Raw genomic sequence first — 23,538 nt, forward strand, 5'->3', positions numbered from 1 at the left:
ATAAATACTAAAAATAACATAATAACTAATTATGTTTATAAATATGTAACAATCGATAAAAGTGATGAATAATAAGAAATATATTAAAATATACTAAATAACAATAAAAAGTTAAATAAAGTACAAGTTAACTATTAATGAAAATAACCTATAGTTTATAACCTAATCATTTTTGAACATTTTTCTTTTATTCATAGTGACTTGTAAAATACTTTAACTATTAATATTAAATATACTCAAAGATTTCTTAAACATTTGATCTGGGAATGGAAATAGAGAATTTGGTCTTTACTTCTGATAAGTATGATTCATTTGGTCCCGAGATAAAAAGCATTCATTTGCATCTTCTCTCTCCAATCTATCACTATCTTCCTCTTATTTTCTGTAATCATCATCATTTCTTATGATTTTAAACTCTTCTTTTTTCAATTTTTTTTCTTTTCTTTTTCACCAATTACAGTAAATTACAAATTATAAAAAGTTTAGAACGTCAGACAGGAATACACATCATTTTACACCTGCTCAATAAAAACAACCACATTCATATAAATACTTCTTCAACTGGTCTCATCTTTCGTTCTCTGACACTTGTTTCTCCAAACCTACCTTTCCATCTTTTCCATCAGACCATTATTAGATACCCTCTTCACCATTCTCTGCATCTGCACATTTTTTTTTTCTCTCCTTCTCTTAAAAAAAGTAGCTTTCCTCTCTTCCTTTGGTCTGCATAAAATTGCGTAGATATAAAAAAAAATGAAGGTATGTATCACACTTGCCAAGTTTGGTTCTTTTCTGCTCTTCTTTATTTGCTTATTCATTTTCTAAAAATGGTTAATTTTCTCCTATTAACTTTTGACTCAGAACTTAATTCATTGTTGATTCTCCATGAGCTTTATGCCTTCCCCCTTTTTCCCTTTTTTTCTTTTCACAGCCTCTGTTTTCTCCCTTTTTTCTCCAGATTCAAAGATCTGGGTGACCTTTAATGATTTTTGATACTTTCTTCATCAGAATCCTGGTTTTGAATTTAGTTTGGAAATCTGGGTCTGGTTTTTAGATCACATGTTTTCTTATGTATAATAAGCTTTTGGTTGGTACAGAAACTTTTGTTTCAAGTGTTTCACATTTATTTTTGTTTGTTCTGGAAACATTCTTTCAGTGATTCATTATAATAGAATATGGGTGGGTTGAAACAATTTATAATTTTGGTTACAGAAGTTTGTACTCAAGTTGGATTTGCATGATGACAAGGAAAAGCAGAAGGCCTTGAAAACAGTTTCAACTCTTTCAGGTACTAAATAGTAGATTTTGTTGTACTAAATAATAGTTTTTGTTGTACTAAATAGTAGTTTTTGTTGCTGTTGATCTTGTTCATTTGCGTGTTCTGTTTTGCTTATTCTGTTTTTCTTGTTCCTCCACTATTTTTTTATTATTTTAAATTATCATTTTATCATCTTGAAAATTGAATTATTTAGAATCAGTCAACATGACAGTGGTAGAAGGCTGCACGTCTCTTATTATAGTGGCGTCTTTTGTATCTAAAATGCTTTAATATTTAGTTTTATTGGTTTTGAATGAAAGGTAACAAAAAACTGAAGAGAAAATAATAATAGTAAGATGCCTATGTTCTTAAATTTGTCATGTATATTTAATTATTCTAACTATTTTATATAAAGCATAAATGTCTAATATTCTGGTATTCTGGAACAGAATGGTGCCTTTTGGTACCAATTGGAAGTTACTCAATATTTTCCGGACATCTTACCTATAAACATAAACACTAAGATGTTCCACCTAATTCTCAACAAAACATGTTTAATGCAAAGCATTGGTCTGAAATGACTTGATATTGCATAGCATTAAATTTTATTTTCTGTAGTTGTTTGTAACAGATCATCTAGGTGTGTAATAGCTGTTCAACAAATTCTGCACAGGTTATGTTAAAGCAGAATTGCAATGGCTTTTTGAAACTTTTTTGTGAACATAACTTTTCTATACAGCACTGCAAGGAAGACAGTTATCTCTATATTTGAATAAAGTAATGTTGGTTAAACTCTTCCAAGTGAATTCATGTAAAAGATTGTTAGTTTTTGCTTGACCATTTGGTTCTGATTGGATTGGCAATTTATCATCTTTCACATTCGATGTTCTACCTTTTGAGAGAAATATTTGTTCTGCTTGAGAACTTATGTTTTCAATTGAAAAAGTGCTAATGATGAGGTTGTGGAACATCTTAGGAATTGATGCCATCGCCATGAACATGAAAGAGAAGAAGTTAACAGTGATAGGGACAGTAGATCCAGTAAGTGTTGTGAGCAAACTGCGGAAATACTGGCAGACAGACATAGTGGAAGTAGGACCAGTGAAGGAGCCAGAGAAGAAAGAGGATGCAAAGAAAGCAGATGCCAAGAAGGAGGGAGACAAGAAAGAGGAGCAAAAGAAGGAAGAGGGCAAGAAAGAAGAAGGAAAAAAAGATGAAAAGAAGGAAGATGAGAAAAAGAAAGAGCCAATCCCAGATCCTGTTTTGGAATGGATCAAGGCTCAAAGGGCTGCATATAACCCCTACATGACCACACACTACTATGCTCCAAGCATAGAAGAGAATCCCAATGCATGTGTCATTTGTTGAAAGAAAGGAAAATTTAGATGCAATTTAATAGGTGGTTTTGGTGTTGCTCTTCTGTTAGAACTTGAAATTTTCATTTGATCAAACTTCAATTCTGATGGAATGGCAATATCAGAAACACCTAAAGAACTGTATGTAAGTTTTGTCAAATGTTAAATAGTAATCTGTCCAGACACAAGGGAAGGACTCACTTCTTCATCATGGTAATGAATTCAATTCTCTTTCACTCCAATATGAGTCATTGCCAAGAGTACAGGAACTCCTTGTATATAACATGGTGATGTCTTGTTGAGCTATTGAGAAGTTTTCAATGTGTAGAGAAGAAGGAATAAAATTTTGGGATGTAATTTAAGTATACTTTATGTGAATGTATCACTATCCATTACATTAATATAGCGTGTGTGTTTGTCTGAAATATGAATTGAAAAATATTATTTGTGGGGTTGGGTGAGGGGGAAGCAGCCCCAACCCAGGATCTATTGGCACATCCTCAACCACTCCAAACCATAAAGAAAATGTCTTTTCTTGTTAGACAGCAGCATTGTCATGTCTTTCTTCATGTGGGGCATGGTGGCTCAAAAGCATATGCATAGTACCGCATTATTGAGATTCTTTTTTCGTTTCAGAGCCTTGTCTTTCTCTTCATTGCGTGTTATCATAGTTCCTCTCACTCTTTACATTCTGAATAATCTCTGCATAACGAGATTGTTGTTACCTTGTTTCACGGCAATGGATTCAGAGAAAAAAAAAAGAAAAAACCAAGGCAATTTGTGGGGTTGGTTTGTCTCATTGGTTACCTTGATGCATGATTGAAGGGGTGATGAATCATGATCCAAAGTGCACTATTAGCTGGTCATAATTGCTATCATCATTCTTTTTCTAATGGTGTTGATGAGCTAATTGACCTTCATTGTTCGGTCTTATCTTGTGTGAAGTACTTTTTTTTATTACTTTGGAAAATCTGATGATGTTCGTGTATCAGATTTTTACTCGTTTTCTAATACACTACTTAGTGGAGTATGATTAAAGGGGTTTCATCACCTCACTATCAATAACTTTTTCTTTCTTATTCTCACCAAAGACAGCACAAAACTTCAACATTAGGTGTGAGGTTATATCTTGTATAGTTTCTATGTGGGCTGAATAAAGAGTAGTGATAAATGCAACTTTTATTTTGGGATAGATTGAGTGAAAAGACGAAAACGATAGAAAAGAAACACAGAGAAAGTAAGAAGTCTGTCTGATAAAAAAAGAGCAACTGAATGTTATTTAATTTTTTCTAACAAAAGAAAAAAATTGGATTTGATGCTACACCTTTGGCGCTAGTTTAGCCATATATTTAAAGCCAGTGACAAGAGAATCTAAGACAAGTCCGAAAGACCAATTTAGGAAGATAAAAGAATCTGGAAGGGAAAATGGTGAAAAGAAAATTGCGAATAAATGGACAAAATAATTAGTAAAAAGTAATTCTTTATTAGTGTTAAAATCATTTGTAGTATTTATATTGTAACTTATTAAATTGATTAGTATATATATTTATAAATTTTCAATAGTAAAAATTCAGTGAATATATATAACTACATCAATACAATAAAAGAAAATCACTAAATGATAATTAATTTAGTAGCAAAAAGTAATTAATTATTATATTAACTAAGTTATATACTAATTTATAAATTATAACTTATTGATATCTAAAATAATCTCAATTATTAATAAAAATTTATAATTATTTTGTGAATAAGATTCTAAATTATTTTTAACGTTAACTATCAACGTTTTAATTATTTAATAGGGTTAAATATGTTTTTAGTCCCTAAACTATTGACCGTTTCTGGTTTTCGTCCCTCTTCCAAAATAAGGTACAATTTAGTCCTCAATCTTTAAAAAACGTTCGTTTTAGTCGAAAAAACGAACGTTTTGAGGACTAAAACGAGGACTAAAAACAAAATTTTGAGGACTAAAACGAACGTTTTTCTAAAGAATGAGGACCAAATTGTACCTTACTTTGGAAGAGGGACGAAAACCAGAAACAGCCAATAGTTTAGGGACTAAAAACATATTTAACCCTATTTAATATTATTATATTTTAAATTAGTCTCCAGTTAATGATAGAAACTAGATATCCATAAATTTCAATTTATAAAATAATGTCTTATTTAGTTAATATAATAACTAATTATTTTTTTAAAAAATTAATTATTATTTGATGGTTTTTTTTTAATATCTAATATCGTAATATATAGTCATAAGATAAAGAATTAATAATAAGTCAGGCACCAAAATATTAAATGTGCATACGTTGAGCTCAAATCTACAACGACTATTTAACCTGTAATATAGTCGTGCATCCAACCAATGGTAATATAGAGTAGCGATACAGTGAGAACTAAGCAACCATTTACTTAATTATTTGTTAAGATATTATTAATTCATTTAAATATCACCACCGTCATCATTATCATTACTATTATAAAAAGGTTGCTATTTAGTTATATAGGAAAATCGGGTTATTATTAAACCATCATTTTTATTAAAATAACGTTAAATGTATAATAAATTCAAAATAAAAAAAATGTTAATTACAAATGAGTATATTTCATTTTGTTTACCATTTAAGGGTGTAACACACAATTGTTTCTTTATTTAAAAAAACACATGATTTTTTAAATTTATAAATAATAAAAACTACATGGCATATGTCCGCAAGAAAATAAATGCACCGTTAGATGTAAAACTCAACTACAAATTTGTTAAATAATTGTTAAATAACTGTATTTTGATTAAATAAATTTGTTTTAGCATAGAAATTAAAATAATGAAGTATTTCTTAAAATATGTATATTTCCTCAAATGAAACAAAATAACATAATAACCATCGATTAAAAGTATGTTAAAACTTATTTTCTATTAAAAAACAAATTATAACAAACTATGAACTACAAAAACAAACAAACACACACATGAATACATACACAGATGTTCTTTTTTTAACAATGAAGGTCACCCTTGATGATATATGAGGCATTGTTAGGTAATTTTGTCACTGATGATGATATTAATTAGGTTTGGTCGGTTAGTCAGTGTCATATATCTTGGTCAGCATATATCATTTCAACTTCCAACATGTATACAAGGTCTATCTGCAAATCAACTTTGATAAGAACAATGCTTATCCAAAAAGAAAAACAGTGATCACAAACATTTTGGTTTTGATGTAGAGAAGGAAGATTAGGGGGCATCAACCATATCATGCAAACTTCAAAACGATAAAAACCAGATACGATAACAACAATAAACAGTAGCAGCATAAATGAAAATCATTCATGGAAAAAAGGCCGAGGGATTGATTGTTATACAAGTTTTCTGCTTCCAAATTCAAACTGAATTTATGTTCTGTCGGGCCTTTTCTTTTTGGGTTTAAATCATGGTACACGCTAGTGTCAAAAAAGCATGTTGTCACTGTTGAAAATACGTGCAAGATATAAATGCAACTAACTTCCAAATACAAGCGTCAAGGAACATGCACAAACACGTAGGATTCTTATCCTTAAATTATAAAGGTCGGTGTTTCCTATATTGATCACAGTACCAGTTCCCCCTGCACAATTTTTACTTTTTCAATCTTTTGGTTGACTCCAAGTCAATGCATTTTAATAACATTAATTCAAACTGAAATGCTGTAAAGTTTATAACATACATATTTTGTCAGTGATTTGCTTCATCTCTTTCACCCCAACTCCCTCAATTTCTTCCTGTGAGCCATAATAATACTAATGAACCACTCGAAAATGATAATATATATATAAATTAGTGATTGACTAAACCTAAAAGAGCCTTAAATAATGCAATGTTGTGCTTTGATCATCACTTACCCACTGTCTGCGTTTGTTCTTAGTTTTGGTGTCCGTCTACATCACTGAGGTAGTCGATGCCAGCTATAATTGAGACTAATGGCTGAGATAATTTTTATTTTCTTCGTTAAACCCTGACGCTACGTAGGTTCAGAGAAACATGGCAGAGAAAAAAAGTGCTAAGAGGTTTTCTTGTGTGATTTGGCTGAAGGCGAGAAAGAGAAGAAAACTGGGAAAATGACCTCTTCTTTGTTTATTACCAGAAGAAGAATTTGCGAACGACGGAAAATAATATGTATTTTAAATTTAAACCATTTTTATTAAAGTTAAGAAATAGTGACATTACTGTGTAAAACGATTCAACTTAAATCGATCAAATTAAATAAAATGATTCATTTGTTTACCGTGCTTAAAATATAATTTCCATAGCAATTTGTATTAATTAATACTATAGAGTTTGTGAAAATAAATTATTATTATTATTGTGAAAATTTATTATTATTATTATTATTATTACAATAATTATTTTATTTTTATTCATATTATGATATATTATATTTTATTTGATTTTAATCAATTAGATTTATTTGTTTAATAATTATGAAATTAGTTTTTGAGTATAAAATATTATCCAAGTTCAAAAAAAATTCTTTTCCTGATGAAGACCTTTTTTTTTCACTTTTCGTAATTTATTGTCTTTATTTATTTTTTAACATTTATTGTATTTCTTTCAGTGCTGTCAAAATGAGTTGTAACCCGCGAGTCAATCCGGCTCACCACGGGTTTGAGCCGGGTTGGGTTTGAAAAATATGTAATTTTTTTATTCGGGCTAATTTTCAACCCGACTCACTTAAAACCCGGCTCACCGGGTTAAATTCGTGGTGAGCCGGGTTGGCTCACCAACCCACCTAATATAATTTAATAATTTTATGTTTTAATATTATTAGTTAACACTTTTTTTATTATATTGTAAATGATGATAAAGAAGATGTTTCAAGAGAGAAAAATATTATAGATTTATCTATTCAAGACTCTAATATTATAAATGGACAAGTGATATAAGAATTATCACTATTAAAATCTTATTTGTTCGCTTCTTTTGTACATGTTTTTATTTTAAATTATCTTCGGAGTTTAACATCATTTTAGTGTGACGTTTATTTAGATTTGAATTAAAAAAATGTAATTTTTTTATTTAAAAAAATTATAATTAAATGAGCTAGTGAGCCTACCCGTTTAACCCACTAACTTGTAGTGGATCGGACCGGGTTCGAATTTTTTTAGCTTACTAATAAGTGAGACAGATTAAATTGACTCACTAAGTGACCAACTCATGGTGAGTCAAGTGGGTCAAGTCGAATTATTCATTTTGATAATTCTAATTTCTTTGCTTACAAGGTTTATATTGATGGAAACAAACATAGATTATTTTGCTGTAAAAAAGTAAAATAATGGTACAAGAGTAATTTTCGTGGAGGATTCTTTTCTCATCTTAATGGTCCATGCTTACTTGTTCAATTAAATATGAATAACTGAAAATATGCATAAAATATAGAAACAAACTATTTGATCCAAATATTCATTGTTAGTTTTATTAATAATAATAGGAGAAAGACACTTTTGTGCCTTTTCTATACACGTATTTTAAAATTAAACTTTGTATAAAATAACTACAACACTGAATTTGTTTTTGTGATGGACATTTGTGACGACGACAAATTCGTCATATATGATGGACTTTATGAAGATATTTTTAATTTTGCAACGGTATTTTACTCATAAAATTTGTAACATGCTGTGATAAAATTATTTCATATCCATATTAATGCTACATTTGTCATAAAGTTATCATGTAATAAATTTATCATGAATTCAAAAAAAAAAAGTTTAAGAGAACAATTTTGATATTTTATATTTATGAAGGAATATATATAAAATAATTTCTATAATTTATATTCTTTTAACATAATTATATATGTATGAATAGTTATTATAAATTTTTAACTGATTATTTTATCAAATAAAATATTTGATTTATTTTAACACTTTTCATTTAAGTTGATATATGAATATCATATTATTTCAATTTGAATAAATCTTATTAAATGTCGTGCTTGTCACTCCTTTAATAAGGACATAAGTTAATTACAACTCCGACCTTATAAAAGGAAAATAAATTATTCTAGGTTTTAAGTTTTTTTAATGAAATATTTATCAATCTCAATATGTTTTGTTTTATCATGTTGGACAATATTATGTGTAATTGTTATAAACAATATACTGTCACAATACACATTCATAGATTTCTTTGATTTAAAATCCAAATCTGATATAACATTTTGTACCAACAAAAGTTCACATATCTCAAGTATCATGCATATAAACTATGCTTCAACACTTGATCTTGTTACTAGTGATTATTTTTTACTCCTCCAAGTTACAAGATTTTCCCATCAGATGTAAAGTATCCAAGGTAGATCTTCTATCATTTTTTGAACCTATCCAATCAACATTAGTATACCCTTCTACTTTAGGTTTCCATGATTTGAGAAAAAAATTCATTTTCTTGGAGTATACTTCAAATACCTTAAAGTCCTCTCAACATTATTCATATAAGGCTTGCGTGGGTCATGCATAAATTGACTAACAACATTCACTGCATAGGTAATATCTGAACGTGTATGAGATAAGTAAATTCATTTTCCCACTAGTCTTTGGCACTTCCCTCTATCTATGTTAGGGGAATTTGAGCATTGAAAAAGCATATGATTTTGATCAATTGGAGTGTCAAATGGTTTACACCCAATGATGACATACACCCTAGCCATGAATAAAAATCCCTAGCTTTGAGAGCAAACCTTCTAGAAGTTTGTGTGCCCTTGACTAGAATGGTCTCCAAGTTGCTCTCTTTTTGTGAGACACATGTTTTATTATATGGCATGCTCCTAATGGAAATAATTTATCTTTAGTAGTGACCATGTGTCATGCTTCTAATGAAGAGGATTTTCCTTATTAGTGGTCATGTGTCATAACAAATTTCATTAGGATAGGCTTTAACCTATAGATTTTATACCATGTTAAGAAATGGACTTTAAGCCTAACTTAACCCTACAAAATTTACTTGTGAGGTGAGGTTTGCGCTCACTTATATATTGTAAGTCAGTGTTATCTCAAGTCGATATGAGATTTCTAACACACATCCCTCATGCCGAGAAATATACATCTCGTGCATGGAACTAGACATTAATGGGTGGTTCGATAACGAGTGAAATAATATGCCTAACTGATGGAGAAATCTCCTTCAACAAGTGATGAAACACCGTGGAATTTAGATAATGTAGCAGAAGCAATTGATGAAGAGATGAAGGTGCTTTGAATGGTGTGGTCTTAGTGTGAATCCTTGAAGGAGGTTAGGCCAACCTTGAAAGGAAAATGTAGAAGAAGTCTAAAGTTTGAAGACAACTCCATTGAGAACTGAAGAAAAATGAGACTTGCAATTTTGACAAAAGTTTCACTATATTCAATCAAGTTATAACAATTATACAAAGGGGTGCCTCTCCTTTTATAGGTCAAGGAGAAGACTAGAGTACAAAGAATTCTTAAGGAGCCTAAAACATTAAAGGAGGAGCCTAAACATTAAATGAGGAGTCTATGCTTGTAACTAACTAATCAAAGCATTTTCCATCATTAAATGAGGATCCTATTGATGTACGTTTGGCAAGTGTACCAATCGTAATTGTAGTAACAAAATATCGTCCTCTGGGATTGAATGAGTTGAGTACTAGTTTACTAATTTACTTAATTTTGAGCAACAAAGATTGTCAAGTAAAATGATGAACATAAACGAGTGATGGAAATTCAAATATTATAAACAATGTTAGAGAATTGATTTCATACCTTTTCATATAATTTCCTCCCCTTTTCAATCGATGTGTAAATTATAATTATCCACTTGAGTTTATTTAGAGCTTGTTTACCCCTAATCCCTTAGTAGACAAACATATCCCTTGAATTTTAATCCCCAATCCCTTAGGCCAATTACAAATTCAACAAGATCATGAAGAACAATCATATCTCAATTCAAACTAACTAGTCCTGCCCAATTTCCCAATTGTGACAGCATCTAATCTGTTCTATTTATAAACGCAAGCAATTCCCAATCTCCCAACTGTGAAACTGCTCATAGAATAAACATTAAGACATAAATAGAACACTGGGATAATTATAATGAACTTAACATCAATTGAAAAAAGGTTCAGAAATATAATCCAAAGCACTACATCAATCCACTAACAAAAGAAAATTTAGTTCTGCATAATGGAAAAAGAAAAATCAAAAGTAAAAAGTTCCGCCCCCCAAAAGTTCCAGCCAAAAACTCCCCAAGAAGAAGACGAAGAAGAAAAACCCTTGTTGTGCGTGAATCCCCTTTTTGTCTCCCCCATCATTTCCACAAATTCCTCCTTTTTAGGAGAGTGGTTTTCCTTTTCCCTAACTTCCTCCATTTTTCCTTTAATTTAATCTTTTAAAATCAGTCATAAAAGATATCAATAACTGCTCCTGGAAACTTTCACAGCCCATGGAAAACTCCCCTGTGTTCTTCTCTGCTTTAATTCTGTTTTCTTACGTGAATCCACAGATTACTCCACAGGTTGTGGGAACTTTCACAGCATAGTTGTTGAACTTTCTGTTTTGCAACTCCATTTAGAAGCAATATCCACATGTAACTCCACAGGTTGTGAGACTGTTCACAGCTTGGTTGTTGAACTCTCTGGATTCATCTTGGTATCTTGTACATCAATTCTTCCCAAATTGTGATTTTGGCACTTAGAATCATCAATCTACAATAAAAACACAAAATGCCAATGTATGATCCGAAACAGAGATAATCCATGACTAAATCCTTCAATGAATGCAATTATGCATGCAAATGACCTAAACTAAGACATGAATGCAATTACATGTACTCACACATCACCTATGCTTGTAACTAACTAGTCAAAGCATTAAATGAGGATGCTCTAACTAACTTATACAAAGGATTAAATGAAGAGGTTCCTTGTAACTAATCGCTTCCAAACCAAAAATGAAACCTATTTAGGCACTAATTTCCTTTTTAAGGCCCTAATGATACACTAAGCTACTCTTAAGGGCACCGAGCCTTCTAAACAAAGTTAAAAAAAGTTAAAAAAAGTTCTTGACCAAATACAAAGCCTAAAATGAACTATACTACATATTTACAATGCTTAAGAGAAAGTAAGAACAAGGTTGAGAACACATCTTCCACAAGAGTGTAAATCTTTGAAGTCCTTCTTCTCCTTCCATTCTCCAAGCCCAAGCTTAAGTTGATGCTCCCTGGATGGATCTCCATTAAACTTTAAAGATGGTTTCCATCACTAACAAACACAAATATCATTACTATGGACATTAACTCAAGATTTTGATATCATATAAAAAAATTTTAGAGAATAATTTTGATAAATATTTTGTTATGAAGCAGTATAATATATATACATGATATTAAATCTTATGTCCAACAATGATTGATATGCCAACAAGCCAAATCCTCCACTACTTTGCCCGCGGGACTCTTAAAGCCTTTCCCTACCCTTCACTAGATTTGGGAAGACTTGGCCATGGATTTTATTGTTGGCCTTCATCCATCTTATGGATTTTTCGTGATTATGGTTGTCATTGATCGTCTCTCTAAGTATGCACAATTTTACACACTGAAGGCAGATTATTCAAGCATGCAAGTAGTTGAATTGTTCATGTGATCCATTGTGAAGTTGCACAAAATACCAAAATCAATAGTTTAAGATCGTGACAAAGTCTTTACAAGTAACGTTTGGCAACAACTTTGTAAACTTAGTGGCACTACCTTAGCGATGAGTATTGCCTACCATCCTCATTTTGATGGTCAATCTGAAGCTCTTAATTGTGGTTGTATTTAAGATGTTTCACAGTTGATGACCTGAAGGCTGGAGTAAATGCTGCCATGGGCAGAATACTGGTATAATATTTCCTTCCAAACTAGTATTGACATGACACCCTTCAAAGAAGTTTGTGGGAGAGCCCCACTAATCTTCCTAATTATGTGAAGGATGCCACAAAACCCCCCTTCTTTAAAGGAATTGTTGTTGTATCGTGATCAAACACTACTATGTCTTAAGCAGAATTTGACAAAAGCACATAATCTAATGAATGAATATGTGGACCATAAACGAGTTTATGTGGAGTTCCAAGTGGGAGATCTTGTGCTTGTGAAACTACATATTGGCAACATTCATTTGCCCTTCGCAAAAACTAGAAGCTTGTCCTTCGTTATTTGGGTCCCTTCCTAGTAATGCAACGAATTGGACCTCTTGCTTACAAATTATCATTGCCTCCTACAGCAAAGATCCACCCAGTTTTCCGTATGTTCTTATTGAAACAGTTCAAAGGAGAAAATCAACAACCATATTTGCCCTTGTTGTTTCTCACATATGAACATGGCCTTTTCATTCAATCGCTCAAGGTGTTACAATCCAGAGTCATCTTACGGGTGAATCAACATATACCTCAAGTACTGTTCCAATGTGAAGGGTTAGATATCTCCAAAGCTACTTGAGAAGATGTGAGTACGTTGCAAATTGAACATCCTATCTTCAACCTTGAGGACAAGGTTGATCTCCATGTGAAAAGAAATGTTATGAATGTTGCGGGTAGTGAGCCGGTGGGGGACGTGGGACCCGATGGACACATGACAAAGAGGGAGGAAAACAAGAGAAACCGCAAAAATGGCTGGAAAAGAATAATCAATTCCGCAATAAACGATTTCGTGCGAAGCATTATGTGAGTATAAAAATGGGTGTTGCTACAGGAGAAAGGTGTGCAAGATATGAATTGTCTCTTTCTCTCTCTTGGCCCTTTTGGGATATTCTTCAACTAATTATGTTATTTTTGCATTTCCACTTGTACTAACTGACAATTTATTACTCTATCATTTTCCATTTATATGAAAGATTTCATATTTCATATTACAATATAAAGTGTTCTCCCCCCCCCCCCCCCAAATTCCTTATTATTTCATTTGTTATCAAAGCTCATTACAAATTCTTGTCTTGGTATAGTTGTGTATGTGTTTCTTGTAATTGGACATTTTCAAGATATTATTGTATATGTCTTTATTGAATATCTTTGAACCAATTATATTTAGACTGAGTTTATTTATTATTTTGTGATATACGAGTTACAAGTAACTTGCATGTAATAATACATGTTAAAATATGTCATCCGTCCATCTCAATCCAATACACTTCAAATTGATTATTTAGTGAGGTAATCCAATTCAGTTCACTTATTAGTGAGCTCAAGAAATTTTTGAGCCGACCCACAATTGATTGGTGTGTTAAATGGGTTGGCTCTCATTTAATTAAAAAAATATAATTTTTTTTCTTCAATCTAACCATTTTTTAAGGATTAAATATGTTTTTAGTCACCGAACTTTGACGCAAAATTAGAATTCGTCCCTCTTCAAAATTTTAACATATTTTGGTTCCTAAACTTTACAAATGAATGTATATATTCATTTTAACCCAAATACGTTCATTTTTTTAACATGTCAAACACATGTCATTCTAGCATTTGAATTGTTTATACCGTTTGACATGTTCTCCTTTAATGTCTTTAACGTAATTGGGTTAAAAAGACTATATCTATCCGTTTTTAAAGTTTAGGGACCAAAATGAATCAAAGATTCAGACAGTGATGAATTTCAATTTCGCATCAATGTTGAGAGACTAAAGATATATTTTATCCTTTTTTTTAATATGTAACCAAAATCCAAAAAGTTCAAAACTTATTTTAAATTTTTTTCTCATTTTAGACAATAAATAAACCATTGATCCCAAAAGCTAAATCATAATATAGATTATACATTACTACCTTAGGAAAAAAGAATGACCAAGAGACAAAGGCAAAGAGTGAATGAAGTGTCATTAAGCTTTTCTCCCCAAATTTAAAAAAAATTGTGTTTTAGACTGGACTATTAAGTTAAAAGTGGGGTAGGTTATTTTTTCTGTTTTTTGAACTGTGAGACGGGTGCTTTGTGGACCAGATCGAGTTTTCGCCTGTACTAAAATTTGTAAATTATTTTTAATCCAACCCGATTGAAACTCGTGAGAGACTGGGTTGACTTCTGGATTTTATTCCTTTATGATAGCTTTGTTGACAACTATCATGGACTTTTATTTAAATTCCCAACTCAAATTCGAATTCATGACAATTGTGAGTTACCTATAGATAGTTATATACAAATTCACATTAAGTCTCTCAAAGCAAAAGAGAAGCAAGTGATTGATATAAGCTGAGGTGTTGACCTAGTTAGGATCTCAATCTTGTATAATGATGCTTTTGCATTTCTAGCTAAATTAATAAACCTACCCGTGTCTAGTATGGTATTTGATGTTGTTAAATATAGGTACAAATATTGAATATTAAAATTATTTACTTTAATGATTAATTCTTAGATATTATATAATTGCTTGCTATATATTAATATTTTAAACTTTTATGATGTATTTTAATGTTCAGATTTGCACAAGACAAAAAAAAAAATCATTAAACTAATAAGCACAATTATTTACTAATAAATCCACATGCGACTATCTATCAATAAATTTGTAAGTAAAGTTAACTAGAGTCACTTTACCTACAAATTTTGTTTGTAGATAATTCGTAAGTAAAATTATCTTACCTACAAATTATATGAGTTATCTATTAATTCTTGCAATAGGTAATAAAATTTTATCTTATAGTTCTACTATTCTATTTATGAATGTAAAAAGTGATTTTTTTAACAACTATATAAGAAATAAATATATTTAACTGATCGAAAGTAATAAATATAATTAAGTCAATTAATTTTAATGCCATAAATTTAAAAATCTATATATTAAAATCTTCATAAAATGAAATAGTTTAAGAAATAATTATATGCATTTAATAGTGTCATAGATTTAAATTTTATTTAAAATTAATCTTAAATAAAATAGTTATACGTATTTTGAATTACTGCTACAAAGCCAGTATATACACAAACTATGAATAATATTATTAATATCTAAAAAAACATTTATTTTTGTTTAAACAATATTGAGTCTTATTAATAGATTTCATAATTTTTCTTTTTTAATTCCAAATTTTAAGTATATTAAAAATATTACACAGTGAGTATATATGCACATGGTCATAAGATTACACAAGGAAAACAAGCTATTATACTTTTTATTAGATTTTATTTTCAAATTTTATAGTGACATGATAATATGTACACAAAATTTTATATTAATATAAAATAATTTAATATCTTATTCAGATCAAATTCACATAAGGTATATTTTTCAAAATTAAAATTGAATAAATTAATATTACTTAATAAATTCATATAATATATTTTCAATATCGAAAGAGTAATCAGTCGAAGAAGAGAGACAATCAATTATTGGAGTAAGGGAGGATAATCAATTACTATATATACTTCCAAGACATAATCAACTTCTGATATAATTCAAAATGTGTGAAAAAAAGTCATTCAGCAATAATAATAATTCTTTTATTTCCATGCATTAATTTGTAATAATATTTTAGAAGTGTGAAGAATTGAGTACCAAGTTTTCTTATTATTTCTTTTTACTTTCTCAGCTAAGGACATGAAATCAAACATAACAACGATAATCATAAGAAGGAGAGGTTGCAGAAGCCGCAATAGCCAAGTGGCTCAGCCGAGGCACGATTTCATCAAACGAACCTTCCATACAACTGTGTATAAGTTTAGATCATCACTTAGTTATATTGCTTGCTATTCACAAATTGCGACCCTTCATTCTCGTTCACCATTCAAAGCATTAAGCATTGATGGAACCTTAAGCATTAATGTACCACCAATTCACGTAATCAGTGCACGTATGTTCTATCAGTGTGTGTGTGCGCGCGTGTGATCACTGTCAAGGAACAGGAAACGAATTAACATGTCCCAGACGACAAGAAAAGGTCCCAATTATGCACGAGTCAATTGCAAGAAAATCACGAGTTTGGTAGCTTAGATTTTGCATCCCACTCAGACCGAGTTGTGAGTTATCATGCGAAGACTTAGTTAGGTTTGGTTTCAGAGACAGAGAGTTGAATTTTGATGTGCAATGCAATGGAAATGCAGAATGTGTGGGTCACTGTGTTCCCTTCCAATGGTGGAAAAAGACCTCAAAATCTAACACTCAATACAACTTTCCTTTCACTTTTTATCCGACCAGATGTAAGAAAAGGAACTGACGAATTATAACAATTGGAAAAGCCATGCTCTAACCTGGGATATTTATTCTGCACCATCTCATTGAGTTACATCTATCAGAACAATAACGCAAATGGAAACAAAACCACACACTTGTTGTTTTCAACCTCCACCAAGAAGTAAATATATATATACCCTAATCTCGACAAGAGATTCTTAGAAAAAGGATGATATATATAGCTGTCTAGGGCTGGATTGTTTCTCAAATATCCACAGTTATTCTCTTCCACTATGTTTGGATGCAAATGTAATAAATAGGGAAATTTAAGAGAAAAGGAAGTCGTCTTTCATAGTAAAGATAGACAGTAACTCTTTCCGAACTATATGATATATTATGCAATGGAAGTTTCTCAGAGATTTCTTGTGATGTGTTAAACTTTTTACTTTATAAAAGTATGATAAGTAGTTTACTTATTATATGCTTCCAAAAGAAAACAACATTAAAGATAATAAAAATGAAAACACAACCTCAATTATTCCACTGAGGTGTTGACACATAGTATTACAAAACAATTCTTAAATATAAATTAATTTTAAAAACTGAAAATAATTAATCATTATATTCCCTAATTTAGATATCGATTTGTAAATGAAAAACTATTAATATTATACTTAAAAAGTTATAATCCATTTATGAATTAAAATTTAATTTAATTTGTAATATTAGTATGAAGATTTTGATTAATAAAATATTAATGTTTAAATTGATTTTTAATTAAAATTGATTGATTTCTGTTTAGAGATTTTCTTGTAATGTGTATATTAATTTAAAAAAGTTAATTGACACAGATTTTTATAAATACTCTCATTTGAAAATCGTGTCTAATAATAGAACATTAAATTAATGAAAAATTTAGTTTAAATCAAGTTATTAAATAAAAATTATTATATGAAGTTGTTAAGAGGAAGAGAATAAAAGTGTTAAAGAGTCAGCTCTCTATAAAAATATATAACCAATGTTTTTTGTTTTTACTAAATAGATAAAATAATTAAAAATCAAGTGAAAGTAAGTGTACAATTAATAAAAATAGCAAATAATGTTCTCACGTCACTAAAAAGATAGATATATATTTACTTGAAAGAAAAGTTGATAGAGTCGGTAGTTTAAGGTTATATGTGTGGCGAAAGATAAGATAGATAGGTTTGTGTGAGGGAAAGAAAAGAAAGTGGGCGTTGTTCACTGCTATTTCTAATTTTCCTGCGTGCAAATGTCCATTTGAAGCAACTTACATGGCTGTTTATTTTTGTATAAATAAAATATCTATATATGGATAAGATACTATCGGAATAATTCAAATCACACTAATTAGATTTCCTACTCGAATTTATTTAACATATTAATTAATAAAAAAGATTCTAATACTTTATTTTGGAAATATATTTTATACATCACATTAAATAGATATCATAATTATAAAATATAATTCACTTTTAAGGTGTCTTAGTACTAAAATGGTAGACAAATCATAAAATTTTGATGAACTTCTCTATCTAATAAACGAGTGATCTGTTTTGAAATCGTTTGTTTTACACCTTACTCTCTCTGAAGAGTATATGCTTTCTGATTTCATATTTTGTATTATCTCTCAACAATCTCCTTTCATTTCTTATTATTATACTACTTTTTCTTGTCGCATTTGTCATTTTACCAAACAAGTAAATTGTCACATCGTACTAGTGTAACACAATCAGATAAAAAAATTTATATTCTTCATGGCAACATATTTTAAATGTTGTTCGAGCATTGTTTTACCAAGATAAACTCTATCTTAACTATGTTTGTCTTATGGAGTTCAACAAGTTGTTCATATAATTAATCGTCTGCCTACTCCATTATTGTATTGTTATACGATAAACCATCCAACATGATTCATTCAAAAGCTTTTGGTTGTCTTACTTATGCAGCTGCTCTTCAAAATCACATAACTAATTTTTAACGTCGTGCAAGCAAAAATGTTTTCTTGGGATATAAGGAAGGTACTAAAGGATATGTTTTATATGATCTCCATACTCATGAAACTTTTCTTTCAAGAAACATTTTTCTTTATTAATCTATGTTTCCATTTCATACATCCACCACTCCTTCTTCAAATTCTTCTACATTTCCTCTCTTACCCAATATATCCTCTAATGCAAATAACATGTATGTGTCTGCCTTTATACCTCAACCTGTTGTTGTAGACACTCCATCTACTACAACATTTGATCAAAATCTTAGTTCTCTTGCCCCACCTTCTCCACATACTAAACAGTCCACCCGTTCTTGCAAACCATCCTCTTGCCTCGTTGGTTTTCAATATCATTTTGTGGTTACTTCTAGCAGTTCTACACATCCTACTAAAAGTACTTGTATGCATTCTTTGTCATCCATTCTTGATTATTCCCAACATAATACATCTTATAAGAAAAAATTTTTGTTGTTACTTACATTTTTGAACCTACAACATTCTCCCAAGCATCTAAATTGGATTGTTGTCAAAACACTATGAAGATTGAGTTGCAAGCTTTACAGGAAAATAAACCTAGTCTAATGTTGATCTCCCACAAGGAAAGAGTTCCATTGGTTATAAATGGGTTTACAAGGTAAAATATCATATATATGGAATTGTTGAAAGATACAAGGCCCGATTAGTGGCCAAGGGCTATACTTAGTTAAAGGGAGTGGATTAGTTTGACACATTCTCCCTAGTTGGAAAGATCACCATTATGTGTGTTCTCTTAGCCATAGCAACAAATAAAGGGTGATTTTTACACCAGCTTTATCTAAATAATAGTTTTCTTCGTGGAGAGCTTCCTGAGGAGGTTTATATGGTTCCTCCTCCCAGGTTTCTTCCACCTACTTCTTTTTAGGTTTGCAAACTTTCCAAGTCGTTGTATGGTTTCAAGCAAGCCAGCAGGCAAGACACCGTATTTTCTCTATCACTCTTTTATCCTTTAATTGTAAACACTCTTCCACTAATCAATATTTGTTTATCAAAGCTACTTCTGTTAAAACAAGATCGTCTAGAAACCCTTTATTTTGAAATTTAACAAATTCGTCTAACGAAATAGTGTTTATCAAAAAGACCATCTAGGAAAACATGTTAAACACCATATTTATCTAAACAATATCCTAAATGCGATACACTATCCTAAATGATATAGAGAAAAAATCATATGAAACCCTATAGTACACAGACTACACTAAACGCTATAATAAACGTCTAAAATTTTAAATCCAATGTACGAATAATATTTTTTGTCTATTGTGTAGTTTCTCTTTATCTGTGCAAATTCTTCAAGGACGAATGCTTTATTCAAATGTTTTGTGCTGATTTAGAAGGACATTGAGAAATACAAAGACATTTTAGGAATGTTTCTTCAATGCTTTCTGTTTGACCAATCTGTACAAGAATACACTTTCTATACATAGACAAAGTAGTATCTGACAATGTATAAAAATGTTACAACAACTTTACCAAAGTCAATGCTCCATAGTAACATATCTTTTTCAAAGTTACCTATAAATAAAAGACCACATGAAGAAGAGAATAACAAATTAATTACACATATTTTTACGTTGCCAAAATTTTTGGTCTTTTCATAGTGCACCATCTAGCTTTGATAAAATCTCTTTGTAACAAGTCTTTCAAGATCTACTTTGTATTGATCAATATTCTCTCTAAGAGAGCTTTTCACATGTACTTGTTTTAAAAATACTTTGTTATTTTTAGATAAACAATAGTGATTTAAAACACTTGGTTTGTTTAACTAAGAAGAGTTAAACGGGCTTAGCTAGTTAGACTATTGTAAAATCAGGAGTGGTGAAACTGGTTCTAACTTGTTAAAGTTAATGGAACCATTTAAGAGTAGTTAAAGGAAAACTAGACGTAACTTGAGTGAACCAGTATAAAAACAAACTTTCATTTCTGTCATCTTTTTATTGTGTTTGTAAACGTTTTCAAAAATCCTTAATATTCAATCCTGTTTGCAAACCGTCTAATTCCTACATTTACCGTACAACTTGAGAGATATATTATTAGCATAGATTTTTTGGAAACTAAATTTGATATTAACATATTATTAGCATAGATTTTCTATTAATTGAATTTAGTTATAACAGTTTTGTAATTGAGTTTGTTATGTTTTATTTTTCTGAATTTTCTCTTTATATACCTGCTTTGTAATATATTTAATTAAGTTTCTATATTATGATTAAGTTTTTATAATATAAGATAAATTTTATAATAGATATTTGATTACTAATTCACCCATTAATTCTTACTTAATGATACTTGTCTTTTTATGGCTGATCAGAAAAAAAGATGTTGTTTTCTTTTTTTCAAAATTCATTTTTGCCACCGCACAGCCACCATTTTTAGGTGTTTTCTGAGTTGTAAATCAATCGCTATTATTTTATTCAATTAATAAAAATCGTGGCTTTTCTATAAATAGTATTGCATTCTGATGTTAAATTTGTTGGCGCTCTGAGTGGTTTCCACTTATCTGTGTCATTTATCAATATTCTTGAGATATTAAAAAAATCGTGTAAGAAATTTTCATGGAGAATGCTCTAAGTATAATTTCTTATGGAACTTGCACACATAATATGTACAAAATTATTATCTACAGCTTTCAACTAATCTTACAGGAATGAAAGTAAACTAAGACAAATATGATCTATTTACAGTTTTTAGTTTTAAAAAGAAACAATAGTATGTTTGGTTGAAAACTATTTATAAAGTATTGATTTTTGTAGAAAATTTAAAAGATTTTATGATAAAATATATGGTTTAAATAGAGACTTTTAAAACAAACTAATTCTTTTTTCTTTCTCAGGTGAATGACTTCCGAAGTATGAGTTTTCATTTTAGATTATTTCTTAATTTACATATTTTGTTTAGGGATCCTTTTGTACTTCTAAGCAAAAATTATTGATCTTATTTTCAGGTATAAAGGTTCTTATTGCCATTTTTGGTGGTCAAAGTGATAAATTTACCCCTCCATCGGTAATAAAACAATTTAAGCAAGTTCCACGAGATGCTAAACCTAAGATTTGATCAATCTTATTCTATATTTTAGTTATAGTTATCCATGTTTAGAATAGTTATATTTTTATAACTTATGAATTGTTGTTAAAACTTGAATTAAAGTTGGATGTGTTTGTTAATTATGCAGTAGTTTTTATCTATTTAAAATTTGGATCCATAAAAAATATGTATAAAGATGTTTAAAAAGATTTTTTTTTGGTTATCTAGGATGATAAAAAACGATATGGTTGTAAATTACATAAAAAAAATGAGGAAGGTGGAGATGGAAGGAAGTGAAAGCAGAAAAAAAATAACATAATAAAATTAGGAAAAAAATAACATAATAAAATTATATTAGTTTGATAAACATATTGAGAAGTGAGATATGTTATTATGTGATATCAGTGTGTCTGTGTAGTTTTATTTATGAAAGAAATAAAATGTTATGACCATTCATAACAATGACGTATACCAGCTTTTAAGAATCCTAGTTTGACAAGTTTAATCAGAATCTATCAAATACATAATTTCAGTTTATTTATCTTAGATATTTCAAAGAAATTATTCACAATAAAAAAATTATTAATATCATTTTATTACCATTTAACGAAAGTTAATTTTTATTTTTTGTAAAAATTAAATAAAAAATACAATATCAAATGGATGTAAAAAGAAATTACGATTGTTATTTTCCATAAATCAATGTTATTTTCCACTCAAAATCTTAACTTTCTTTTATTTATTGCTTAAATTTTTTTATTTATAGTAAATTTGAAACTCAAACTCAAATTTAAGTTCCTAATTTTATCACCTTATTCACAAGTCTATTGTTAAAAATATATGTTTCCAAGAGAAATCATTTTAAAATTATTCGTCAAGGAGAAAACAATTATAAAAAATAAAAAGTAATAAAAAAAGAATATATATCAAAAGGTATGCATAACAAACGAAGCTATATATTTTTTTATTTAAAATCAATAATAAAGTAATAACTTTAAATATGTAAATTTTATTTTAAATTTACATATACACAACTTAAATTATATTAATATTATTTTTACTTATTAACTATTTCAGCTAAAAATATTTGGAATTAACTTTTACCTATTAAAAGTTCAAATCCGGAAGTAATTTCAACCCGTCAAGTAAGAACATCAAATTCATAAAAAAAAATTTAATGTCTCAATAGGTCCCTATTTTCACCCAGAATTTCAAATAGGTCCCTTTCTTTTTCGGCATCTCAATTGAGTCCTTATTTTTGTAAAATTGAATCAAATAGGACCTTTCCGTCAAATTGAAATGACGCCGTTAAGAAAAATATGCTTTATTTCTGAATGAAAATAATGACGGCGTCACTTCAATTTGACGGAAAGGTCCTATTTGATTCAATTTTACAAAAATAAGGACTCAATTGAGATGCCGAAAAAGAAAGGAACTTATTTGAAATTCTGAGTAAAAATAAGGACCTATTGAGACATTAAACCTAAAAAAAAATCATCGAAATTTTTTCGTTCATTTCATAATTTCGCAATAATGCCAAAAACATAGTAATTTCCCAATAATATATTCCATTACACATTATTACGTAATATACATCATGTTTGAAATTTATTATTTTCTTATTCAATCCAATTTTAATTTTCTTTATTAAATCAAACTCAACACAACATTACACGGTATTTAGATATGAAATTTCAAGATGTTAATTTATTTTTTATGTATAATTAT

General features: G+C 29.5%; 1 protein-coding gene across 3 annotated transcripts; it reads left to right on the forward strand.

Annotated features, from left to right (window-relative positions):
- Window positions 1-569: 569 nt before the first annotated feature.
- LOC148191343 (heavy metal-associated isoprenylated plant protein 39-like) lies at window positions 570-3,038 on the forward strand. Of its 3 annotated transcripts, none has more exons than XM_088102481.1 (3): window positions 570-759; window positions 1,213-1,288; window positions 2,235-3,038. In XM_088102481.1, the coding sequence occupies exons 1-3, from the start codon at window positions 754-756 to the stop codon at window positions 2,624-2,626; spliced, it is 474 nt and encodes a 157-aa protein (XP_087958607.1). In that variant the 5' UTR covers window positions 570-753; the 3' UTR covers window positions 2,627-3,038. The 3 variants fall into 3 exon arrangements, with proteins under 3 accessions (XP_087958607.1, XP_087958608.1, XP_087958606.1); XM_088102482.1 differs by having other exon boundaries at window positions 1,216-1,288; XM_088102480.1 differs by lacking the exon at window positions 570-759 and adding an exon at window positions 917-1,087.
- The last annotated feature ends 20,500 nt before the right edge of the window (window positions 3,039-23,538 follow it).

Source organism: Vigna umbellata, chromosome 11 (assembly GCF_029865625.1).
Source record: "Vigna umbellata cultivar VRB3 chromosome 11, Vumbellata_1.0, whole genome shotgun sequence".
NCBI classification, from domain to species: Eukaryota; Viridiplantae; Streptophyta; class Magnoliopsida; order Fabales; family Fabaceae; genus Vigna; species Vigna umbellata.